This window comes from Petaurus breviceps, unplaced genomic scaffold (assembly GCF_028583685.1).
Source record: "Petaurus breviceps papuanus isolate PSGF00001 unplaced genomic scaffold, PetGlider_PUasm1.0 209, whole genome shotgun sequence".
Lineage (NCBI taxonomy): Eukaryota > Metazoa > Chordata > Mammalia > Diprotodontia > Petauridae > Petaurus > Petaurus breviceps.
Genome location: NW_027185854.1, coordinates 3,095,983 through 3,118,723, shown reverse-complemented (window position 1 = coordinate 3,118,723; position 22,741 = coordinate 3,095,983). Strand labels below are relative to the sequence as shown.

Below are 22,741 nucleotides of genomic sequence, written 5' to 3'. Positions count from 1 at the left end.
AACCAATGAGTACCCTTTAAACATCCCTCCTTCCCAGAACTGCAGAAAGCACCATTGAAGACAAAAAAAAAGAAATTAGACTGGGAATATGTCCTCAATATGTCGATAGCCTAGTTGGGAAGAAAAGACTAGCACATGGAGAAGTAATTTAGAATTAAATCATGTGGTGATAAAGCCTCCTAATTTTCCTGTTTCTGTGAAGGGCCCCAACATTCTCCTAGTCACCCAGATTTGTAATTTCAGAGTTAGCCTTAATTCTTCCTTCTCCCTCACCCACACCCCCATATCTAATCAGTCACCAGGTCTTTTCAGTTCTGCCTCAACCACATCTCCCAAATTCTTCCCTTTCCACTCCCTCAGCTGCCACCCTAATTCAAATCCTTGTCACCTCCTGCCTGAACTACTGATAGCCGACTAGCTGATGTCACTGCCAATGTGATGTTCCTAAAGCATGGATCAGACCATGCCCAGCATCCTTTTGCACTGACTGACCCTTATGCCCAGAATGTTTTTCTTCCTTAGTTTTGCCATTTAGAATCTCTGAATTCCTTCCAGACTTAGCTCTGATGCTACCTTCTGCAGGAGGGCTCTCCTGTCCCCCCCCTTGCTGATGCCTTCTTTGCATCCTTGCATCCACTTTATATGTAATGTGTAAGTAGGAATTTTTTTTACATGTTGTAAATTAAATGTTGTACATTAAAATGTAGGCTTCTTGAGGTCAAGCATCCATTTTGCCTCTCTGTATCTTCAGTGCTTAGGTTGATGTCTGGCACATGGTAAGCACTTAAGAAATTCTTGCTGATTGATTGCTCAGGGATTTCCTGTTGTTCCTTCCTGTCCTCTGCTATTAGACTGTAAGCTCCTCAAAGGCAGAACTGTTTTTGACTTTGTTTGTATCCCTAGCACTTAGCACATGTAGTGTCTGGAACCTGGTAGATACTTTATAAATACTTATTGACCTGGCAGACTTCTGGACTTGGCATTTAAAGCCTTTCCCTGTCCAGCCCAACCCATACCTGAATAGGAATTCACTTTGCAACACACTCTCCTGACCTCTATGGCAGCCATATGCTGGCCCACTGACCTCACCACCAACGAAAAATTTCTACCCATCATTTCACCCTGCCTAAGTCTAGGGGTGAGCAGGACTAGTAACTCTTTATCATCTGCTTTCTTGACTCTTATCAAGTCAACAAATATTGCTGAAGGAAATTGTTAAATCAGACTGAGATAACTTTTAATATTTTTTCCATAGCATAGTATAATAATCAAAAATGATTACACATGAAATTGAAAGTCTACTTTGTATAGCTTGTGATTTCTTTTAAATAGACAGCAAAGTTAATGTGTAAATTTCCTTTTTTCTTTTCTTCCTTCCTCCCCCTAGAGATAACCGCCATTAGACACAAATAGATGTGTGTGTATACACATATGTACACATATATATACACACATATATGCATATAATTAGTCTATTGTAACATTTAAAAAGGTTCAAGAGACATAATTTCTGAGTGATTTAATCATTTTATTAATAAGGCCAGCAGGTTATTAATAAACAAATGGTCATTAGGCTATCTATCTCAGACCAAAGATCCCTAATGTTGGTGGAATCATACTTTATATGCCCTTCAAAAGGAGGTATTCCTGAAGGGTGGCAATCAACTCAGATTAGTTAACACAAAGACAAGTGTGGGCTATATTAAAATGAAGGCCTTGGGGTACATGACTTAAGTTACTCAATATTTGCTCAAAGAGACATCAATTTCCACATCACCTATCTTGAAAATAGGGAGAATCAACCTTTCTCCAGGCCTGTCTGAGCAAACACAATGAGCAAGAATATACCTATTAGCCCCTATTTAGGATTTCTTTTACTGTCTGATTAGATCTTGGCCTGAGTAAATCTTTAAAAGAGATTTTCCACACTGGCTGATTTCTGGATGAGGAAATAGAAAGGGGGAAAATCATTAGTCCTAATAAAATAACAATTTATTAAATATGAGAAAAATATTCCTTTCCCACATTATACATACTTCTATTTGTCAATTCTTTCTCTGGATGCAGATAGTGTCTTTCTTCATATGTACTTTATAGGTAATTTGGGCGTGTATAATAGTCAAAATAGCTAATTTGCTCAAAGTTGTTCTTAAACAATATTGACGTTACTGTATACACTCTTCTCTTGGTTCTGCTCATTTTCCCCTTCATTATTGAATCTAAATCCTCCCATGTTGTTCTAAGATCATTGAGCTCACCATTTCTTTGTAGGAAACTAGTCTTCCATCACAATCCCTGGTGAGGAAATCCCTTCTACCAATGCAGGCCATTGCCTTCTATGCAATTTATAGGTTTAGAATTTGCCCAGAGCACTACAAGGTTAAGTGAATTTCCCAGGATCATACAACTAGTATATATCAGAAGTGAGATTTGAACCCAAATCATCCTAGTTTTGAGACTGGTTCACTATCCATTATACCCTGCTTCCTCCGTTTAGCTATTAGGATTATATTGGTCTCATAAAAGATGTCTCATAGGATGTTTATTAATTTTTGTGTGTAATTTGTATGGTATAGATATTAATTATTTTTTAAAATCTTGATTCATCAGGCATTTTGCCTTTTGTATTTCCTTAATGCCTAGTTTAATTTGCGTTGTTATTTAAGATTTCTATATGGTGTTCTGTTAGTTAAGGTAGAAAAACCTCTGTTTCTTCTAAATTCTGATTTGCTACTTATAACTGTGCACAATCGTTTCTGACAATTCTTCTCTGTTGTTAAGTTGCCTTTGATAAAGCATTGTGCTCAACCAAAAATTCGTACGTTCTGTAGATGGTTGGCAACACCCACTTGTAATATCCTTTAAGCTTACTTTGTTCGATATTCTTACTTAAAATGACTGCCACTCCTCCCATGTGACCTTGGCAAGCTCACTTTGCCTTTTGGGGTCTCAGTCTCTTCATCTGTTAAAATGAAAAGGCTGAACTAGATGATTTCTGAGGTCTCTCAATCTCTAATCCCAAGAGATGTCTAATAGGTGAATGTTGAACTCTGGAGATCAGGAGAGAGATGAGGCCTGGATATATAATTTGGGGAGTCGTCTGCCCAAGACCATTAGTGAAGCTTGAAGCAGCTGAATAGATCACTTCTGAGAACAGTCTTGACCATACGCTAACCCCAGCTTCTGCCTTGTCCTTCCAAGTTTGCTGTGTACATGTTGTTCTGGCTTAAATGTGCTGTGATACAATACCTCTAAAAATCCTCAGGAAATTCTGCCCCAACAATAGACTCCTGTCATGTATTTGGCTACGGGTCTAGGGAGCTTTGTAATGACTTTTTGCTAGATTAATTAAAAAGACAATATGTTAGTGGCCTGGGTGTTACTGCCCTGGAAATGAGTCCTGGCTCTGACATAGGTACTGTGGGGGAGATATCTTAACCTCACTGAATCTCATACTCTTCACTCCCAAAATAGGTAAAATAATGCATTACCACCTACCACACAAGGCTATGAGGGAAGTGTTTTTTAAGCCTTAGAGTATTTGACAAAGTTATCTGAGTTTTTGTAATATATGTCCCATTTTATGTCCTTTGTTGAAAAGTAATGGTTTCTGGACAATGGAAATTGTGACTTTCATATTGATCCTAGGCCTGGTAGCTCACACAATTAAGTGCTAAATAATTGCTGATGAGTATTTAAATTTCTCTCTGCTTGAAGGCAAAGGAACCCAAGGTTTCCCGAGTTTGCCACAGTGTTCTGTTACTTTACCACTTCCTGCTTAACATGAAATTCCTGTAAGACATTGGCTGTGTGAAATGGAATGGGCCACCTGGTAAGGTCCCCTTCTTGGCTCTGAGGCCGGAACACCCTTTTCTTGGGTGTGTTTTGGTGGAGATTCCTTTCGGGTTTGGATTGCATTTGGTGGCAACAGGGGTCCCTTGCAGTTCTCAAAAGATGTGATTCAATAAATTCAATTCGACAAACATTTATTAAAGTGTCTACTGTGTGCTGAGGACAGAGTAAATAGAGACAAAAAATGTGAGAGAGAAGCTTACATTTGGGATGAGTGTGGGAAGAAGCAGTGCATTACATGTACACATAAGTAAATACAAGGTAAAGACAAATAGAAAATAATCAACATCAATATAAATATAATAGTAATCAATCAATATAGAGTAATTTTGAGAGGGGGAAGACACCAGGAACTCAATCAGTCAGGAAAGTGAATTCCAAGAGACTGGGAGGAGGAGGAGGAAAAGGCCTGGGGGACGGGAAGGAGATGGCTATTACTTAGAACATCAAGTAAACCTGGTTTGATTAGAGTGTAGAATGTGTGTTCGGAGAGAGATATAATGTGTAATTACCCTAGAAAGATAGTTTGGAGCCAGTCTGAGTTTTAAATATAGAACAAATGAGTTTGTATTTTAATCTAGAGGCAAGAGGGAACCCTAGAAGCTTCTGAAGCAGTGAGGGTTGCACAGCAGATAAAGTACTGTAGTCAGGAAGACCTGAGTTTGGATGTGGCTTCAGAGAGTGACTAGCTGTGGGACCCTAGGCAAGTCGCTTAACACCTTGATGCCTCGGTTTCCCCAAATGTAAAATGGGAATAATAATTGTACCTACCTTCCAGGGTTGTGATAATAAAATGAGATTTCTTTGTAAAATAGCCACCTAATACAGACTTGCGTCCTTATTTCCTTCCTTCCTTCCTTTGCAGGACAGTGACAGGGTCAGACTTGTACTTACTAGGATTATCATTTTGGTGGGAGAGTATAGAGACTGGAGACAGTTTAGGAGGTTTCCAAAATAATCCAGGAGAGATGTGATGAGGACCTTAACTGAGAGGCAACCATGTCAATGGAGACAAGCAGACAGATATGAGAGATGTTGTAGGGGGTAGTCAATAAGTCAACCATTGATTGAATAGGGGGTGAGCAAGAGTGAAGATCCAAGGATGACAGCCAGGTTGGGAATGTGGGTGACTGGAGGAGAGAAAGGTGCTGGCCTTGACAGAACGAGAGAGGTGAGGATGGGAGAGTTTGGGTGGGAAGATAACTGAGTTTTGTTTTGAAAATGTTAAGTTTAAGATGCCTGTGGGATATCCAGATGGAGATGCTCATCTGGAGCTCAAGAGAGAGCTTTTAGAGAGCAGATCTGTAGGTTTGGGAGCCATCTCCATAAGGCTGATGGTGGAACCTATGGTAACTAATGAGATTACCAAGTGAGAGTGTAGAAAGAAAAGAGAAGAGAACCCAGACATTCACTCACATGAGGGAGGGGAGAGAGTTATGAGTGCTGAGCTTTCAAGGGACTCAGAAAGATTGATCAGACTGGGAGGAGAAGAGCCCAAAGTGAAAAAAGGATCCAGGAGTGGAGCCAGCCCAGGGGTCAAGATGCTTTGTGTAATATTGAGTTCCCCCATCCTGCCTCCCAGAGAACCTTTCAAACAGTGTGGATAACCACCTGTTGGATGTTTTGGGGAATAGGGGAATGAATCATCCCTCAGGCTGGAGTCATCTATGGCTAAGCTGTTAGCTACAGGCAGTGACTGTAGTGGCCACACCCTCAATGCCAGAACTACCGGCAGGAAGGGTGGCCTCTGTTTTCTACAGAGTTCTAGAGTCGGGGAGACCATCTGTGCCATCTCCTATCATACTATGTGCCAAACACAAAGTAAGTGTGCTTAATAAATGCTTATTGATTGATCTAATTGATTTCTTCTTTGGCTCTTTCTGCCTTCTGTTTCCTGCCTCCCCTTTAGCCCCTCTAACCAGCCCTCTTCCTAGCTTAACTTTCTCCACAGTGGAGACTGGTCAAAAGCAGCAGATCACTGCATCAATCTACTCAGACTATTCAGTATAGTGTCTCAAAATCCCTATCTCCTTCTCAGGCCAGTTCTGTATAATCTGAGGTAATTGCAGGATTCTAGAATAATCTGGGGATGTTGCCTTGATTTGGGCAAATTCAGATGAAATTGCCAGAGTTTTATTTATTGTCCCAAATCTTTCATGTCGTGTCTTTCATGTTTCCCCAGTAAAGTCTCCCCTTACCCTGCCATGCTTGCCTTTCTTCTGTTTGCAGAAGCTAACACCATCATTTCTGGATTCTGCTGCTAAATATTTTAGTAGGTTCTTAGGGCACCACTTGAATTCTGGGCTGAAATCTCAATTCCCCTTTTCCTACTTCAAAGGATTGCTATAAATTCCATTATTTCAAAAGCATCATTACCAAATGTATTTCAGAATCTGCAAATGACTTGCATGTGGCATCCCTGCTCAAGTTCATAATCACTTATGAAAATTTTTTTACTTCTCTCTTGCTATTGAAACTTCTATAATTTGGACTTTTGAAACAGGTTTTCCTAACCAAGAAAGCTTTTAAAACTCCTAGGACCAACAGTTCACTTGGTTGATGAGAGGGGTCATGAGCTGGGGGTGGAGATAATTCTTTAGAAATAGCCCTTATTCTATTAAGTTGGTTTTTATCATGTTCCTCCAAGTCCACCTTCTCCTAAGAGGGGAACATGGGGCTCCTACTCCATGACCATAATCTATTTTCAGTAAGATTATAATTGTTGAGCCTTTTACTTTTGCTGGAAATCAATTCACTAAACAGAACTGGAGCAAAAAATTAAAATTGAGGGGTGGCCAGGTAGCACAGTGAGTAAGAGCACTGGCCCCAGAGTCAGGATGACCTGGGATCGAATCCGGGCTCAGACATTTAGTACCCACCCAGAAACACCTGGCCGTGTAACCTTGAGCAAGTTACTTAACCCCAATTGCTTAGGGGTGGCCGGGTGGCTCAGTAAGAGCACCAGCCCCAGAGTTGGGATGACCTGGGATTGAATCCGGGCTCAGATACTTAGCACCACCCCCAGAAATAACTGGCCGTGTAACCCTGAGCAAGTTATTTAACCCCAATTGCTCTAAAAAAAATTAAAATTGAGGGGCAGCTAGGTGGTGCAGTGAATAGAGCACTGGCCTGGAGTCAGGAGGACCTGAGTTCAAATCCAACTTCAGACACTTGACACTAGCTGTGTTACCTTGGCCAAGCCACTTAACCTAAATTGACTTGCCTTCCCCCCTTCAAAAAAATATTAAAATTGACAATTCTATTCATATTCAGTTCCTGATATCCCCCTTCCAAAGTCAGGGTGCTAAGAATCATTTTGAAAAGAAGAATGAGAGAAGACTGTAGGGCAGGGCACCCTTCCCAGTAAAAGTAGCCATTATTTCATCTTTCTTTGGAATCCAAAGGCAGACATCAGCCATGGCACAGTCTTCCCTACTCCTCTCTGTGTCTTTCCTGAGTCAGTTTGAAGAATTAATCAGACTGCCATCACTTGGGCAGATTGGGGTGTGGGGCAGGGGGAGAGAATAAATATTGGGAGAAAGAATTTCTTTATCTCATAGGAAGCTGGAGTGACTCGAGATGAAGTATTGCCTGAACCAGACTGTTATCTGTGCACACTGGCCAAATCTGTGTTTTTGATTTTCGAGTATTTTTTAACTCTGCACAACTGACAAGTTTTACTGTGGAATCAGTTAAGTTTTATGTTTTCTGCCTGTCTTCTGCCAATGTGGCCGTTATCATCTATCCAAGTGTTTTTTTCTCATTACCTTAAAATAAATGAAAGATTAGTAAAATGACCTTATTTAGATGGACCAAATGACCACAGCACTAGTGCCCCCTATTAAAAAATCCCTCTCCTCTCAGTTAATTTATAGTTAGGGGGAATCACAACCTAGAATCTGTGAACTTATTTTTTGTTGGGGGGGGGTTGTTTTTGTTTTTAACTACATTTTAATATAACTGGTTTTCCTGTGTAATCTTCTGTGGTTTTTATGCATTTAGAAGCATTATTCTGAGAAGAGGTCCACATTTTTTTTTCCTGAGAATTATACCTTTGTTGGATAAACAAATAGCAGTTTGCTTTGATGGGGTGGTGGGACAGTCTTTCGATGTTTAGCCCACAGTTCCTCTGTTCACACCCTCTGTGTTATTTCCAGATAGTAACATAGCTCTGAACTTTATTTTTGAAAGCAAACCTTCCCACAACAGACAGGAAGCTGTGCCAGTAACAACTCCTTATAGGAGCATGTGTGAAGGGGTTGTTTTCCTTCCACACTGAAGGGCAGGGTCCTTGCTTGTACCACAGTGACAGAGACAGCTTGTAGAGGTCAGGGTGGTTCTGTCTGTGCCTTAGCACGATGGCAGCTGCCCTACTCAACGAGCAGAGATACTAGCGATGGTTCTGTGAAGCAAGCCTCCTTTACCATAATTGAGCCGGGCCATCTCCAGTCGTCCTGATGAATATCTGGCCACTGGACCCAGGTGGCTCCGGAGGAGAGAGTGATGCTGGTGACTCGGCACAGCCCTGCTTCATTTATATCCATCTTCCTGATCTTGTGGTCCTCTTGGAGAACAAAGGACAAGCAACAACCACAAATGAAAAAGTAATAACAGGGACGATCTTTACCATCCCTTTACGGCTTCATTTCTTCCCATAAAGTTTTATTGAATCTGAGCATGACTGAAAGGGTTGAACCAAAAACAAAACCTGCATTTACTGGGGCTTATCTTGCCATCCAAGAGACCAAATTTCTCACCTGCTGAAGTTACACATAACTTAGGATCACAGATTTAGAGGTCGATCAAGTCAAACCGCTGGGCACAACATCCTCATTGTCCAGATGAGAACTAAGGCCCAGAGACATTGGGAGACTTCCCCAAGGTTGTGCAGTTACGCAGTGGAGTTGGAGTTTTAACTCAGGTCTGTTATATCCCAAAATAGTTCAAAAGCTGAGAATAGATAAAAAGAACAAAAATGAAGATTTGGGGGTCAGCTGCCTAGGGGTTATAATTGTCATGACAAGAGTGCATTCTGTTGTAAAGGAAAAGGGAGGTGAGAGAGAGAATCTCGGAGCCCATGAATCACCAAGGGTTTGATGACCACCTAAAGAAGCAAAGAAGGAAGGGTTAAAGAGGTAGGAGAAGCAGGAGAATGGGGCACACATCGTATCCATTTAAGTACAAAAAAAAAGCCTGAATCCTGGACTCCCTTCTAGCATAAATCTGTAGTCCTAGAATAGCCATGTTACTATTTTGAACTACTGTTTTTGCCCTTGTGTTATACCATAAACAAGGCAGTTTCCTTCCAGATATCGCTTCCAGATAATAACTCATAAAGCTGTGCTGGAAGAACCCAACTTAGGCCTTGCTAATATTATCTCTCCTGCCCTTAATAATTCCAGTGACTCACATTTCCATAATCCTTTATTTTTTACAAAGAGTTTCTAGAACAGCGCTGTGAGGTAGGTATTATAAGCATTCCTAATTTTACAGATGAGGAAACTGAGGAATTAGTGACTTACCTAGGGTATAATTAGGGCAGAAATTGAATCTAGGTCCTCTAATTGCAAGCCTGTCATTTTTTCAACACTTCCCACCCTCCCCATACACATACACACATACCCTCCTCAACCCAAGCTGTGTATTTGCCACAGAATCAGATGTGGTGTTTAGTTTGTGCTACACAAAATGTTGGTGAGCTACAGAGTGTGAGGGGAGAGTCTTAGATGCTGGAGAGAAGGGACCTTCAATTGAATGGGAAAACAAGGGGAAGGCCACAGAGTCCTTCCTCAAGCTTTCACAAGTCTCCTAGAGACTGTCTGACCGCTTGTATCTGAAGGAACAATCAGACTTGCCTGTCTTCACATTCTGACCCCTGACCGGGGCCAGCGGTATCTCTGCTGTATAACCAGATAGGCTGATGTACTTTTATGTTGCTCCAGTCTTTATTTCTAGCTGTTCCTCTGATACTCTTTTTTGCTTTTAATACAGCCCATTAATATTTCATTTGAGCAAATTTCTTGTCTTTTCAACTTGGTACTTATAGTCAATTCTTGCCCTTTTTTGTTTTGCTTTATTTTGTTGGGGGGAAGGGGGGGGATTGGTCATGATGTTTTCCTGGAAAGCACACCATAATGATTTTATTTTGGATTGTGGTGATCGAGTCTCTCATTCCTGATCAAATAAAACATAGACACAATGGGTCTTAATAATAAAAAAATAATATCATTTCCATAGTGCTTTAAGATTTACGAAACACTTTATAAATATTGTCTCATTTTATTGTCACAACAACCCTGCGAGGCTGGGATTGTTATTATTCTCACTTTGCAATTGAGGAAACTGAGACAAACAGAGGTTAAGTGAGTTGCCCAGGGTCACACAGCTTGTCAGTGTCTGAGATCAAATTTGAACTCAGGTCTTCCTGTCTCCAGGCCTAGCTCTCTATCCATTGCACCACAACTCATGAAGTCTCTATAATAAGATCTAAACTGAGAATGGCGAGGGACCCACTCTGGAGAAAGCACAGCTCTTTGATGTGTCATGACGTATGGCTAAAACATATGTACTCCCTCTCTTCATTGCTAAGGTGGGCAGGGGGCAGCAGTAGATCTGGCCCACTGCACTTATTTTCAGCCTGGGTTAATGTGTTGGCTGGTTTTCCTGCCTCTCTGGTATGTAACCAGATATATTGCTTCCTTTTCTTTCAGATCCTTTGTAGCACAGGGTAGCTTTCTTGGTAGGGGAAGAGGGAAAAAAATAGAAGGAAATATATATAAAAACAAATATATGATATAAAATATATATATATGATACATGATATAAAAACATATGATAAGGGGCGGCTAGGTGGCTCAGTGAATAGAGCACCAGCCCTGGAGTCAGGAGGACCTGAGTTCAAATCCAACTTCAAACACTTAACAAAAGAAAAAAAAAACTGGCCGTGTGACCTGGGACAAGTCACTTAACCCCAATTACCCTCCAAAAAAATATATGATATACAAACCAAAGCTATCAAAATTTTAAAATATCTAAGTAAAAAGGTTAATAAAAGAAAAAATGTAATTACAAATAACAAAAACCAAAACTGAAACTATAAACCCCAGTAAATGCTCAAAGGCCTGCAAAATGCACATGCCTCTGTTGTAACTCCACCTCACTTCTACAAGGTGTCCCAACTTGCATCCTTCAGTATGTTAGGGCTCTGTGACATCCCCAGTACAGAGCCTTCCTTCAGGTACGCAGATCACAATGCCTCAGCGCCTTAGTAGTTGGTCTTCAGGAATTACCACTTAGAAACAAACCTCCTCTTCCTAATTTCCATATTACTGGTGAGGGCACCACCATGTTCCCGGTCACCCAGACCTATAGCTTAAGTATCTTACTGGACACCTCATTCTCCTTCCCTGCCCCCACCCTATCTGTTGCCAAGTTCTACTGATTCTGCCTTCATCACATCTCCCATACACATCCCCTTCTGTCCTCTGATATTACCCTGATGCAGATTTTCATCTCTACCTGTAAACTTGCCTTCTGATTGTCCTTCCCACCTCAACTTTCTCTCCACTCCAGTCTATCTTTCACTCAGCTGTCAAATTGCAGGGGCAACCATGTCACTCTCCTACAGTGGTTCCCCATTACCTTCAGAATAAAATGTAAAATCCTGTTAGGCTTTTAAAGCCCTTTCTTACCTACTTCCTTCCTGCCTTTCCAGGCTCCATACACCTTCCTCCTTCTCATATATTCTATGATCTAGGGACACTGGCTTCCAGGCTGTTCTTACACATTACTCAGTCTTCAGACTCTGCATTTTCATTGAATGCCTCCCATTAATTATTGTCTTAGCTTTTAGGAATCCACATCTCCACTCCTCTTCTGTCTGCTTCTCTTGATCTAAATTTGGGGTGTGGGAATGCTAGGCTGGGTCAGGTTCCCTCTTTCCTTCTCCACCCCCAGCTCAGTCATGTCTCATCCCAGTTGACCCTCATCCTACAACCTGGAAATGTCCTTCATGCCACCTTCCCCAGCCAGTTCCAGTCAAAGAAGACTTTTCTCTAAGGACCCCAAAGCCAACCCCCCTACTTCAGATCAAGAGAAAAGCAGACACAGGAGGAGTGGAGAAGGGGATTCCTAAGGGCCAAGACAATAGCCTAGCTAGAAAAATCAGTGACAAAGGAAATAGAACTGAGTTAATATTGAGACTAAACAGAAAATGAGGCAAGAGGGCGTTCAAGAGGACCAGGCCCCTGACGTTCCTTATTTGGGGCTTAGTGTTGGCGTTAGGCTGTATGCAATATGATGGCTATTTCCTTTCACCTCTCCCATTGTCTGCTCTGAACTCTCCCCATCCCTTGTACGCTTCCTGTACAGCATGTTTTGAAGCCTGAGCTTCCTTTTAAAATGTATGGAGTGGTACATGTCTGCTTATCAGGGACTGTCAAAAAAAAAGTTATTCCTTTAATGGGCTGTATTCTAGAGATTTATTAAAAGGGTAGGACAGCTTTTAAAAAGTGAGAGCCTAAAGGAAAAGTAAGGGGGGTATAAAGGGCAAGACAAGGTGGCATGGCAGATGGGGGCAGCTTTGGAGTCAGGATGTTGTTCAGTCGCTTCCAACTCTTTGTGACCCCATATGGGGTCTTTCTGGCAAAGATACTGGAGTGATTTTACCATTTTCTTCTCCAGGGGATTAAGTGACTTGGCCAGGGTCATACAGTTAATGTGTGTCTGAGGCTGGATTGGAACTCAAGTCTTCCTGACTCCAGGTCCAGCACTCTATCCACTGAGCCATCTAGCTATGAACTCAGGATGACCTAAGTTCAAATTCCACCTAGGGCCCATACTGGCTATGTGATCCCTGGGCAGGTTGCCTTCCATCTTACTGCTCCAGGCAACAAAGACCTCAAATTACAGAATAGTTGGGGGAGGGAACTTCATCACCAGAAGCTCTCCACATTTGTTAAATCACTAGTCCAAGAGAAAGATGAGAGAAGTCAGAGGGGAGCCCCTTCCCACACACATACACCAGAGAAAAAACTATGGCATCTTGAGACATATGTGTTTATACACACATATACAGCAATCGGGGATCAAATGAATGGGAAAGAGTTAATTACAATAATGTATTTTGTATTATAAAATTATTATAAGTAAAAGGAAAATGGCCAGTGATAACATAGGATCTTGCCATCCTCTCCTTCTTCATTCTAACTGAATCAGATTCTGTTAGCCAGGTCTTCCTAACTGGTCCATCTTTGATGCTAAAATCCTCTCTTCCAGCTATCTTCTCTGTCACAAGTCTTGGGTCTTTTGTCCCAACCCATGGGGTTCCATGGGCTGACCCACCAAGCAGTCAGTTATCACTTATTGAGCCTACTGTGTGTTACAACAACATTGTACAAGGACCACATTTGATAGACTTAGCTCTTTTCAACAATACAATGATCTAAGACAATTCCAAAAGACTCATGATGGAAAATGCTGTCCATATCCAGAGAAAGAACTATGGCATCTCAATGCAGATGGAAGCGTACCCCTTTTTCTCTTTTATTCTTTCTCATGTTTTTTTTTCCTTTTGTTCTGATTCATCTTTCACAACATGATTAATGTGGAAATATGTTTAATATGATTGTACATGTATAGCCTATATCAGATTGCTTGCCATCGTGGGAGGAAGGAGGGAGAAAAAAATTTGGAACTCAATGTTATAAAAGTAAATGCTAAAAACTATCTTTACATGTAATTGGAAAAAATAAAATACTATGAAGTGGAAACAAACAAGCAAACCAAAAAAAAAAAGCCAAGCTCTGTGCTAAGCTCTGGGTATACAAAGAAAGGCAAAAAAAACCAAAACAAAACCTGCCCCCAAGGAGCTTGCAGTCTAATAGAGGAGACAGCATGAGAACAACCATGTCCAAATAAGATATATACAAGAAAAATTGAAGAGTCAGTGTAGGGAAGGTACCAGAGTTCAATGGGGTTTGGGAAGGCTTCTTGTAAAAGGTAGGATTTGGGCTAGGACTTGAAGCCAGGAAGCAGAGATGAGGAGTGAGGGCATTTAGCCTACTAATGTACCTAGGTGCATTAAACATGCTGAGCTCTTGGGGAGGGAGTAAAAGCCATGTGTTAAAAAAAAAAAAAAAAGGCTTACCCTGGTGAAAAAAATTCCTTCAGCAATAGACTTGGGTTTGATTTTTTTCCCTATAATTTCAATGCAAAAGAGCTAAGTTAGTCTTGTTTTAGGGAATAGCAACTTCCCAGCAATTATAGCTATTCACCAGTAGATTGGCCTGCTTCGGAGAATTAGAGGTTCCCCCTCCCTTGAACTGTTCAATAAAGAACGAATGACTACTTGTCAGGTATGTTACCTTTCAAGTACTGGCACGACGCAGTCTCCGAGGGTACCTGTCCAACACTGAGATACTGTGTATCAGTAATGAGAGTCCAGCATTTCCTTTTCTCACCCAGGTAGGCAGAGAGCAAATATGGAAGATAGGACTAGATGTGTTCCTCCAGAGAGAGTCATGGAAAAGTGGCTAAAGCCCTGCATAACAGAGGCACTTGGTGGTATGGTGACTAGTGACCTAGACTTGGGAGTCAGGATTAGGTTCAAATCCCTGCTCAGACACATAGCTTTGTGACTCTAGTAACATCAACTAGCCACTCTATACCTCAGTTTCCCCATCTGTAAAATGAGGGGGTTGTTCTTGATGGCCTCTCTAAGGTTCCTTCCAGGTCTAAATCTCTAATCCTTTAAGCAGTTTTATGTGTTGATTTCCCAACACAGACAAGTCCTTGGGGCAGTATAATTTGAAAATATCATTTCTATGTTTCAGGTAATGCAAGACAAGATAATCTGCCTCCCCAAAACCATACAAGCTTCTCAGAACCACTCTTCCCTCCCTAACACATCTCATAGCATGGACACTTCGACACCACCGCCTCCCCCACAACCATCTGCCAGCCCTGCAACTGTGGAAATGAAGGGGCGAAAGACTGACTTGGACCTCCAGCAGTACAGCTTTATAAACCAGATATGTTACGAGAAGGCCCTCCACTGGTATGCCAAGTACTTCCCTTACCTCGTCCTCATCCATACCCTCATCTTCATGCTTTGCAGCAACTTTTGGTTCAAGTTTCCAGGCTCCAGCTCAAAGATAGAACACTTCATTTCCATCCTGGGGAAGTGTTTCGACTCTCCTTGGACTACCAGGGCTTTATCTGAGGTGTCTGGGGAAGATTCTGAAGAAAAAGATAACAGGAAGAACAACTTACAAAAGGCACCTTATCCCTCCCAGACAGCTACTGATAACACCTTGGTCAAATCTCAGTCATTAAAGTCCATACCTGAGAAGTTTGTGGTTGACAAGACCTCCGCTGGGGCACTGGATAAGAAGGAAGGTGAGCAAGCCAAGGCCCTCTTTGAAAAGGTAAAGAAGTTCAGGATGCATGTGGAAGAAGGAGACATTCTTTACAGCATGTACGTCCGCCAGACTGTCCTAAAAGTACTCAAATTCCTGATCATCATTGGTTATAATAGCGCCCTGGTTCCCAAAGTCCAGTTTACAGTCAGCTGTGACATTGACATTCAGGACATGACTGGGTATAAACACTTCTCCTGCAATCACACCATGGCACACTTATTCTCAAAACTTTCCTTTTGCTACTTATGTTTTGTAAGCATCTATGGACTAACGTGCCTTTACACTTTATATTGGCTATTCTACCGGTCCCTAAAGGAATATTCTTTTGAGTATGTTAGGCAAGAAACGGGAATTGATGATATACCAGATGTGAAAAATGATTTTGCTTTTCTGCTCCATATGATCGATCAATATGACCCTCTCTACTCTAAAAGGTTTGCGGTGTTCCTGTCCGAAGTCAGTGAAAACAAATTGAAACAGTTGAACTTAAATAATGAGTGGACAGTTGACAAACTGAGACAGAAGCTGCAGGTGAATGCCCAGAACCGCCTGGAGTTGCCCTTGATCATGCTCTCTGGCCTTCCAGACACCGTCTTTGACATCACTGAACTGCAGTCTTTGAAACTTGAAATAATCCAAAATGTCATGATCCCAGCCACCATCGCCCAACTCAGCAATCTCCAGGAGCTCTCTTTGCACCAGTGCTCTGTCAAAATCCACAGTGCTGCTTTGAGCTTCCTGAAAGAAAACCTGAAGATCTTGAGTGTCAAATTTGATGACTTCCGAGAGTTGCCCCCCTGGTTGTACAGCCTCAGGAATCTGGAGGAACTCTACTTGTACGGTTCTCTGGGTCATGACATCTCCAGGAACATCACTCTTGAATCTCTGCGGGAACTTAAAAACCTGAAAGTTCTCTTACTCAAAAGCAACATCTCCAAAATTCCGCAAGCTGTCGTGGATGTTTCCAGCCACCTTCAGAAAATGTACATCCATAACAATGGCACCAAGCTCGTCATGCTCAACAACCTGAAGAAAATGACCAACCTGACGGAGCTGGAGCTGGTCCACTGTGATCTGGAGCGCATCCCCCATGCCATCTTCAGCCTGCTCAGCCTCCAGGAGCTGGACTTGAAGGAAAACAACCTCAAATCCATAGAAGAAATCATGAGCTTTCAGCACCTTCGGAAGCTGACGGTTCTCAAACTGTGGCATAACAGCATCGCCTACATCCCGGAGCATATCAAAAAGCTCACCAGCCTGGAGCGCCTGACTTTTAGTTACAATAAAATAGAGGTGCTGCCTTCTCACCTCTTTCTATGCAACAAAATCAGACACTTAGATCTGTCTTTCAATGACATTCGGTTTATCCCACCGGAAATAGGAGTGCTGCAGAGTTTACAGTATTTTTCCATCACTTCTAACAAAGTGGAGAGCCTCCCTGATGAATTGTATTTCTGTAAGAAACTGAAAACTTTGAAGATTGGAAAAAATAACTTATCGGTCCTTTCACCAAAAATCGGGAACTTAGTATTCCTCACCACTTTGGAGGTCAAAGGCAATCAATTAGAAGTCCTCCCTCCAGAACTCGGTGACTGCCGGGCGCTGAAGCGCTCTGGCTTTATTGTGGAAGATATACTGTTTGAAACGCTACCTTCTGATATTCGGGAGCAAATGAAAGCAGAATAACTTAACTTTCTTCAAAGTTTGACTGAAACATGCTTCTACCAAATACATTATAAATAACTAGGTAGTCTAATGCCTTTACTTTTTTTTTCTTTTTCACACAAAACAAAATGTACAGACAGATTTAAAGTAAGGAGTACATATATTTTTAATAAAAATTTACTTGTATTTTTTCAATGTTAATATTTTAAAATTTTATTTGTCCTGGAAACTAACATCCCTTTATCATTGTTTTGTACTGGCAAAAACAGCTAGTCCCATCTGCTGGGTTTTTTGTTTTGTTTTGTTTTAAGTTAGGTTTATTCTCAAGGAAAGGAAGGAATTTGGAAATGTACCATGTTGTGGATTATTTGCAATAGATGAAGTTATTTTGCTAAGAGCAAATATAGGTCCAAGGTCTTTCTCTTGTTTGATGTACCAAGTAGTCTTGCAAGGGATGCAGGTCATTTTCCTCTTACCATCTGGCCTTTCCATTGACAGGATTCATTGGTTCTCCTTCTTTAAAGAATTGGAAAGAATTAAATTTAATTAGAATTAAAGAACCATTCATAAAGAACCAATTCATTGGTTCTCTTTCTGCTCAGATGAAACTGAAGTGAGTGGGTACAGTAGCAAGAGGCACACAGATATAAAGTCTCCATTAAACACTTACTGTATCCCGCCACCCCAAACAGTGTTGGTGGGATTGCAGAAGAGGTGCAATTGCCTTTGAATGGTGGAGGATTGCTAGTGAAAGAAGAAAGCTGCCTTCAGCTATTGGTGTCATAGGGTAGCTAGAGTTGAATGGATTTGTACTTTTTGATAATTATTTTTAAAAATCAAATTTTCCAATGAAATTCTCAGTGGTTTGTTTATCCTTTGGATCTTGATGCTGCTGTGTAGCACTGGTAAACAACCTTTGACAGACTCAATTTATTTTAATAATCTAATTGGTAATGGAATTAAAAATCATGAAATTAGAAGCCTGCTTTTTCAGTAACTCAATCATCTGTAAAATCTTCATATGTGGGTACATTAGATAGGAAATTTTACCTACTAAAACTATGCTCAATAGCCAGTAAACTCCACTGTTTCTTTCCTTCCTTTTGGGCACTGTGGCAATTGTAATCTATTTAAGTTTTGCCCCTTGCCCCCAAATAAATGAAAGGCTATAAAATAATCTGTTTATATATTAATCAATTTCCCTCCAAGCCTTTCTTCTCTGTGAACATACAGATGGCTGCTGGTTTTTTCAGGCACAGGAAACCTATCTGCCATGCTCACCTTAGAGTAGGATCTCTTCCTAAATGATTCTGTTACTTTTGTTTTCTTTTAAGTGTGAATAAATTGTTAAGTGGTTTTCACTTAGCAGATTTTGCCTGATGGTCGATATTGGCCCTTTATTCTTGCACTTAGTAATGCAGAAATATTCGGATCTCTTTGCAAAAAGTGTCGATGGACTCTTAAGCTTTGTTATAAGAAGATACAAAAATGACATTTGCATAAATCGTGATTGGTCATAAGACCTTTGTCATAGTACCAAATTTTCATTGCACTGAGTACTCACTAGTCCAGTGGAGCTCCTCTGACTTACATCGAAGTCAAAGAGAAAAGTGGTGGATGGCCTCAGAAACCTTGCTTTAAAAACTAGTCATTCAACTGATAATTCAGCAGCTTAATGGTAATCTGCTATGGACTGCATCGATAGGAGCTATTCAACATGTATGTGTATCACTGCTTCCACTCTCCAGTTGGGTGCCATATTGAAGAAACACTTTGCATTGTTCTATTCACCTAATGATCTAACCAAAGTGATGCTACAGGGCCTGCTGAATATTCAGTGTTTCTGAATGCCAACTGGCCAGCTTACTCACATGAGGCTGGGCATTGAGGGTTAAAAACTCTGTGTGTTTGAAGTGGTCTTGTGTTTACATTTTCTCCCCAATTAACCATTCACTTCCAGAATGTTCTTGTGGTCCCTATAGATACTAGTTGTGAAGATTATATATTGTATTTAGAAATGTTGTGTACTTTGTGATTTGAAGGTTTTTAAACTTCCAGGGAAGATTTTTTTTTTTTTGGCCACCAAGAAGAACAAACTAATCCTATTCCAGAAGTCAGGACCCCAATGGAACCTGGGAAGGGGGTGCTGTATTTTTCTGAATTATAGGCATAGGTTTGCTTTTACATGTAGCCCTTTCAAAAAAAAGTGCCATCAAGTTTAAAAGCTTATTTAAAAGCAACAATTCCACTTTCTAGGTCTATAAGCATTTATTTAGTACCTGCTGTGGGCATGAGGCATTTCCATCACTTATACCAATTTTGGCAGAATTGTAATGCCAAATCAGTTTAGCTTATTTTTTTATTTGTAACGAGCTATTACAAGCTCCCTTACCTGCCAAAATGAGTCTGATAATAATAATAATCATCATCATTAAATTAGTTTTTAATATGAAACAGCACTAAGCCTTTTCAGCTCTGGCTTAAAAAGTAAATGTGTAGATATTTCTATGGGGACAGGTGGGGGGCCTTCCCCACCTGAAGACATACAATACACAGACCTAGATATTTCCTTATTTCTCTTTTTTAGCGTTCCAATTTCCCAGTTCACATTTGTTAATTAAAAAAAAAAAAGTTTGGCCTTTATTAAAGAAAACTCAGGTAAATAAGTAGCTTGGCTTTCCTAAGGCCATTTTAGTCATCTGTGGGGTCAATGTATGCCCCCATTTTCAGCATTGTAGAAGTGCTCTTGGTAGATATCTCCCCTCCATAGGACCTATAGGAGGCTGCCTATGTAAATATACAGGCACACTATGTTTTCAGCTGTTTAAACCTGCATACTCACAATGGCAAACTATTTGTTATGTAGAGTAACACTCTAAGAGCAGACGTTCCTTTCATTGAGGCAGCACATATGCCACATTTCCAAGTGAAGCCAGTCTAGGAATTAGCTCACCAGTGGCTCTGCAGATGGGTGATGATCTTGACCACATGGTCTCTGACTACAAGATTTGGGGAAATAATTAGTAAAACTCTTGGGATTACATGAACACAATTTTCACTTCTGCCATTTGCGGCATGGTTCCTAGCCCATTAAATCACCTATGGTGCTAATCTAGACTGGCCTTCACAATTTGTGCTATTACACACTCATCATAAAGAAAAAAAAATTATTATTGTAAATATCCCTTCTGCTAATTCCTAAATAGGAAGTGTGATTCAGTGCAAAGAACCCTGGCTATGCAGTCATTCAAATGATGCCTCTGATATTTGACACCAGGACAGCCTAGGAGAAATTTCACCTCCTCAGTTCTCAGTATCATTGTCTGGAAAATGAGGGGATTAGACTAGATGTCCTCAGAGGTCATGACTTTCCGATTCTAGATCTATGAACTATGAGCATAGAGGACCAGTCTTGGAGTAATGAAGGCCTGGGTTCAAGTCCTTCCTCTGATAACACCCTAGCTTGGCAGCTACAGGTGGCCACCTTAACATCTCAGTGCCTCTGGGAGACTCTAAGACCATAAGTTAGGATGAGTAGCCAACCCTTACCTAGGAGGAGGGGAAGTCTCCACACTGAGTCTTACCAGAAAAAGACCCAAAAAAGTGACCTTTCTTTCATATCTCTTGGGTCAGGGCCCTACCTAACCTGAGGAGAGGGCATGAAATATCCCAAAAGGCTCAGCCTAGAAAAGAAATGCCTGCAGGGGGACATCAGAGTTGCCTTCAAGGGCTGTCATGCAAGAAAGATTAGACTGATTCTACCTGGCCCCAAAAGACAGGGCTAGAAGCAATGAGTAGAAACTGCTTAGGGACAAATTTAGTTTTCATGTTAGCAAGAAACCTTTCCCACAATCAGCTCTCCAAAAACACTCAGTTGTGAGTGAGTGGACTCTTCCTCCTTGGAGAGCTTCAAGCAAAAGGTAGAAGACCACTTGTTGGCAACGGTGCCAAGGGACTCTTGTTCATGGATTAGCTGGCCTCTTGGGTCCCTTCCAGCAAGAGTCTGTGACTGAGTCCAGATTGCTTGGGATGAGGCAAATAGAGAAGGACTAACTGGCGCCTGTCTTACCCTGAAGATTTGTTATTATTTCTAATATGAATCAGAAATAACTTGACTGACTTATGGATGTGCTTTTAGCAACATTTTCTGTGCCACCCCCTTAAAAAAAGTGCACGAGATGGATATAACTGTACTTCACTTGCCAAAAGTCGAGGTAAAAAATACAGGCTTGTATATCCCTTCCATGGAAATGATTTCTCCTAACCAGATCTCTGTATTTATCACCTATCAAGCAATCATTCAATCCAACAACCATTTATAAATAAGCACTACACATCAAACACTGTACAAGGCAAAAATAAAATAAGAATGAAATATTTCCTGACCTCAAGGAGCTTATGTTCTATGGAAATGAAATGATCAATCAAGATCTACTGATATTAACCATGTAACAAACCATCCATCATTATGAAGAATTTTACCAAAACTGGAGTAGTCAGCGAATATATTTCGGCATAAATGCTTGCTTTTTGAAGCCCCATTTAAAGTTCATAGTAAATCTGTAATGTTATTCCCCATTAGATTCTATTAATGGTAAAATTTGACCTCTTAGATTAACATTCCACCATGGCATTGCCAAATTAGCATCACAATGTAATTAAATGGCTAGCTAGGAGGTTGTGTCTTGGGTCCCTAAATCCTTGGTACTGGAAATTACTTTGCACTCAGAGAAACCATAGAATGGATGTCCTTTTGGTTCTTCAGAATGGATAAACCTCACTGGTGGAAGGTGAGTATCTCTTTAGCGTGTGAGCTCCTTGAGGGCAGGGGCTGTCTTTTGCATCTTTGTATCCCCAGCACTTAGCACAGTGCCTAACATATAGTAGGTGCTTAATAAATATTAACTGACTGACTCTGGAAGCTTAAGCATACCATATCTGCCCGGCATCATCGCCCTTTTCCCCAATAGCCCCTAGGCACCAAGTGTCCACTGGTCCTTAGTCTTCCCAGATGACAGTGCTTGGCAGTATAAAAAAATAAACATTTTAAGAAGACTTTTTGTGTCAAATCTCTGTAAAATAATAAAAGAGAATGGAGATGGTGTGGTCTTGGTTTTATTTGATTGGCAGCTATTTGATAAGTTATGTCCTATGAATTCTGCTTCCTCTGTATCATCTCCCACTCAGTTTCTCCTTTAAGGGGATACTTTTGTTTTTGAAGGGCTATATCTGGTGAGCTCAATCCTTCTTTGCATTCTCCAGACATCAGTGTGTGTGCCCATATTGTCAAATTCTAAAAAGATCTCCAAGACTGTCAAGGAAAGTCGGGAAGTTGACATGATGGAGAATCATCTTAAACCTATGGCAAAAAGTGTCTTAATATCATTGACCGTGTTGTATTATATTGCAGTACAGTTCCAACAACATAAGTGAAATAAAACTTTTTCTAATTTAAAATGGATATTTGTCTTTTTTCTGGAGGGGGGTAGAGAGAAGGAGGAGGTTTGTCTTTTCTATATCTGTGGTTCCCAAAGGTGGGGAAGGGGGAAGGTTAGTACTTATAAGTACTTTAAATACAAGGCAATCTAAGGAAGGAACAACCACTTGTGACTGGAGACTGGGGAACCACTTTGAAATTTTCATAGCAAGAGGTAATGTAATATAGTGTGAAGAGTCTTGGCCTTGAAGTCAGAGGAGACCTAGGTTCATGAAATTGCTGTATTTCAGAATTAGAGGAGGCCTCAGTGACCATGGAGCACCGTGCAGATCTGAAAACAGAATCCTTGCTGCAGAACACCCAACAA

At 40.9% G+C, this 22,741-nt stretch overlaps 1 protein-coding gene across 1 annotated transcript in view; it reads left to right on the top strand.

The window, feature by feature from the left end:
- The window catches only part of LOC138165490 (volume-regulated anion channel subunit LRRC8C), a 105,210-nt gene extending 82,816 nt beyond the window's left edge, over window positions 1-22,394 (top strand). Inside the window, exon 3 of the mRNA XM_069093880.1 lies at window positions 14,685-22,394. Coding sequence (XP_068949981.1) covers window positions 14,685-16,958 — 2,274 coding nt within the window. The 3' untranslated portion in view covers window positions 16,959-22,394. The remainder of the gene's footprint in view (window positions 1-14,684) is intronic.
- The last annotated feature ends 347 nt before the right edge of the window (window positions 22,395-22,741 follow it).